The 3,691-nt window shown below is 49.4% G+C and overlaps 2 protein-coding genes across 2 annotated transcripts; both read right to left on the reverse strand.

Moving 5' to 3' along the window:
* Nucleotides 1-47: 47 nt before the first annotated feature.
* CCMA1212_003296 (MutS-like protein) lies at nt 48-2,919 on the reverse strand (the record flags this gene model as incomplete). The annotated part of the gene is given in 5 exon segments (XM_073700648.1): nt 48-928; nt 982-1,452; nt 1,559-2,054; nt 2,110-2,701; nt 2,721-2,919. Coding segments are annotated over 5 exon segments (2,637 nt in total), but the record flags the coding sequence as incomplete, so codon positions are not given.
* Nucleotides 2,920-3,061: 142 nt separating this feature from the next.
* On the reverse strand, nt 3,062-3,407 carry CCMA1212_003297 (uncharacterized protein; the record flags this gene model as incomplete). The annotated part of the gene is made up of 2 exons (XM_073700649.1): nt 3,062-3,167; nt 3,223-3,407. The coding sequence occupies 2 exons, from the start codon at nt 3,405-3,407 to the stop codon at nt 3,062-3,064; spliced, it is 291 nt and encodes a 96-aa protein (XP_073560143.1).
* Nucleotides 3,408-3,691: the final 284 nt, after the last annotated feature.

Here is a 3,691-nt window from a genome sequence, read left to right on the forward strand (position 1 = left end):
AATTAAGCTTATTAATATTATAAATATTATAATATATAAAATATGCCTTAGCTTATTAATGCCCCTATCTCCTTAGCCCGATTTATTATACCCTCTGGAATTCCACTTAACGCAGCACATTGGCTGCCTAGACTTGTTGAGCTATAACCTTCTACAAGCCTGAATAAGTAGGTTACTTTATCCTCTGGATTAACAGCATCCCAGTCCGTCCTCACGTCCATATGCGCCAACGTGAGAGTAGTATAGTGGCTCAAATAGCCATTGGCGAATATCTCATGGAAGTGGGTGGCAGCCAGGATTCTTGGTGTCTGTGCTACAGAGGAGAGGAAATAATCCAGCATTGCTGTAAACATTCCAGCACCATCGTTGGCTGTCGTCCCGTTGCCGAATTCATCTATCAAGACCAGGCTCCGTGCCGTAGAATATTTCATGGCATGCGAGACGTCCTTGAGATCGTGTGCGAAGGTGCTTCCCGTGCCAGACACGCTTTCCCGTAACGAGATGCGTGTTAGAATTTTGTCGACGGTACCGATCACAGCGTCATCAGCTGGTACAAAGCTCCCGATGTGTGCTAAATAGACGATGATAGCCACCTGCTTGATGTAGATGCTCTTGCCGGATTGATTCGGCCCAGTTAAAACGAGCGCTTGAACGGTGCGTCCTGGCGAGACACTGTCATCATCACCTAGGTAGCAGTCATTCGGAACAAAGGAAGGAGAAAGCAGTTCCTGTAACGGATGCCTTCCGCCTTTGATGTGAAGGATATTGGCAGTAGTCATCTGTGGTGCTCTCCAACCATACTTTGCAGCCCCAACAGCAAGGGCTAGAAGGGCATCAAATTCTCCGCAGATAGCTGCAGCCGCTAGGAGCGCCTTCTCGTGGACTATAACATCCATAGCCAGCCTCTGCATCACTTCAACTTCCCTGTCTATAGATAGTTAGCACAGATCCGTGGACCTAGACCGTCGCCGCCAGTCATACCGCTGATTTGAGAATAGATATCGCCATACTGTTCGTCGAGTTCGGTCATATGGCGATTCTTATAGTAGGCGGTATCATTGTCGGTGAACGATTTCCTCCATAGTCCGTCGCCTGCACATTCCTCATCAAAACTGCTGCCACTCTGCTGATAATCTTGCTCAACAACAGTCAAGAAGCCAAGCTGGGGGAGGAAAATGCAGGATCGAATACACCGACGCGCCCATACAGGCAGAGACTGAGCGACGTGGTTGGCGACCTCCGTCAAAAAGCTATTCAAGCCATCATACTGTCGTTTCAGCCCATCTAGCTCGTCATCTATGCCGGGCCGTACTGAATAGCGCTGCTGGGACTTGGCTTGGTCAAAGTTCACCACCCTCTCAATCAAATCGCCCACCCGTATTAGGACCAGGGGAGAAATCCCGTCAACAATCTGCGAAGCCATTAGCATAGATGGAGAAGACCGGTGGCTTACTTGCCTTGTTGATGATGCTGCTCTGGTTCGCATTAGACAAAGCCATCGCTATCTCTCTGAGTTTAAGGGATTGAGAAGCGAATCCTTTGAGTGTACCCTATACACTAATATTGAATGATCGGTGCGAAGACGGGGAGTTGATACCCTTGTGAAGATGAGAGATTGTGTGCTCTATGTTCCCCATCTTTCGCAGAACAGAGCCGACACGTCTCGACTTCTCCTCGTTGTTGGGACGAAGAAGCAGTGAGATGGTACGTTGTCTGTCCATGATGATATCGAGGTCTGACGTGGGCTGAAGGAACATGTGCCGGAGATGCGTTCGACCCTGGGGAGTGGAAGCCAGTGGATGAAGTAGGCCGTATATAGAGAGATTCTCCTTTTCGGATGAGCTGCTTGAGTCGATACTCCAAGCTTGGCTATTTGGGTGTGACTCATGATTGATGATCTGAAGAGATAGCAGGGACTCCTCGCTGATGAAAACATGGTATGCTAGGTTGAACATTGTGACGGTTCTCACGTCGAAGATGCCGGAGTTGCCGGGAGACGATGCGAGTGACTGACGTCGGTGTAGCTCTGTAAGGAGGGCACCAGCGCAGCTCAGCTGCTCGTCTGAGTACTCGTTCAGGGACTCATCAAGGCGCGGGTTGGCCACTTACAGAAGCGACGCTCTCCAGATTGATCATAGAGCCGCAGCGGACAAGTTTCATACACTGCGGCTCATCGTGACCAGATGTCTGCAAAGTTTGACCGTTACTTCCCATGCATTGCTCCTCGGAGTTCGATGGGGACGCAGTTCGAAACGAGCAATCGCCATTTGAACCAAGCGATAACAATTCCTCGCACGCAAACGTATGCGAAAAGTCAGAAGACGGCATCAGGCGCAAACGAAGGTCTGTTATCCGAACGGATATGAGATCACGACGGTCAACTATGTGCGATGCGATGCGGGCCGGCAAACGCTTACCCTGGGTGCTTCTCTCAACGTGCTTCTCCACGAACGCGAGGATTGTTTCCGGAACTCGCCGCGACATCAGAATCGTGGTTGGCTGCGCGTAGTTGAGAAACTCCTCGGTCACATTTTCGTTTGCCATTGGAATGTCATTTGCAATCTTGAGCATCCCATCGGCTGCGGAGAAAATGCTGCATCCTATTACCCTCTTCTCTCTCATGTCGATGGCGACGATGGTTTCCACGAGATCAAACGACTCGCTCTCCCGGTCACCAGGGGCGTCTGCTGCAGTCTCCATCCTGGGGGGTCATCATCCACAGCGATTGTGTAAGGAGTGCAAAGTCACGGAACGGGAGCAGCCCCCAGCGATGACCTGATGGATTGGGGGAAGGCAGGCGCGAGACGGGTTCCCTACCTGCTTCCCACTTATCGATAGAATCAGTCACGCTGCTTTGGCAGGAGGCTCGTGGATTGCTGTCCCGTGTAAGTGCATTAGGTAAGGTGAGGTGATGGAACGAACAAAACAGACATTGTATTAGTTAGAAACAGACACCTAAGGTAGTACGTCGTGCAAAGCTTTCGCCGGGATTTGCTGTTATCCCTCGCTGCGGAATACAAATAGTCACCTGGAACTCCGTGGCAGCAACCGCCGTTGATACTTATAGTGATGACACGATCTCGTCTTCCTCCACACGGATCGAGTGCTCAGCAGCCAACGCCTGCACAGAGGCGAGTGCCTTTTCCGGCGCGATTACAGCGAAACCTCTGCCAGGGAGAGTTAATGAATGACTGGTTTGCATTCTTCGAGCTGGGGATATACCTAATGATAGTGTAATAATGCGTGACTTTGCCACCGGCCTTAACAATGCCATCCTTAACTTGGTTGACTATTTCGTCCGGCGTCGATGCGTCGTCAAACCAGATGATTGCAGATTTCTTTTGATCAACGGCTGCAGCCAGTTGAAATAGGCTCAGGGCCGTGACGAACCACTGACTGCACCTCATGCTGAGAGATTAGTGAGATGGAGAGGATGGGAGACAGAGGAGTGCGAGCTGGTGGCAATGGCGACAGTTGGGGGCTTAGGGAGTTAGGCCGGTAACACTTCACTTCACATGCAAGGTAGCAGTGGCACATTAGAGTACGTCTAGTCGCAATTTAGAAAGCTTAGGATAAGTAAGTAATATCATTAGTCTTACTAAGAGCGTTAACTTAAGTAAAGAAAAAAAAAAACTTAAAACTTATTTAAATATACTTATTAATTTTTTTTAAATCTTATTTTTTATTATTT

This window comes from Trichoderma ghanense (assembly GCF_004382785.1).
Source record: "Trichoderma ghanense strain CCMA-1212 chromosome Unknown scaffold_3, whole genome shotgun sequence".
NCBI lineage: Eukaryota > Fungi > Ascomycota > Sordariomycetes > Hypocreales > Hypocreaceae > Trichoderma > Trichoderma ghanense.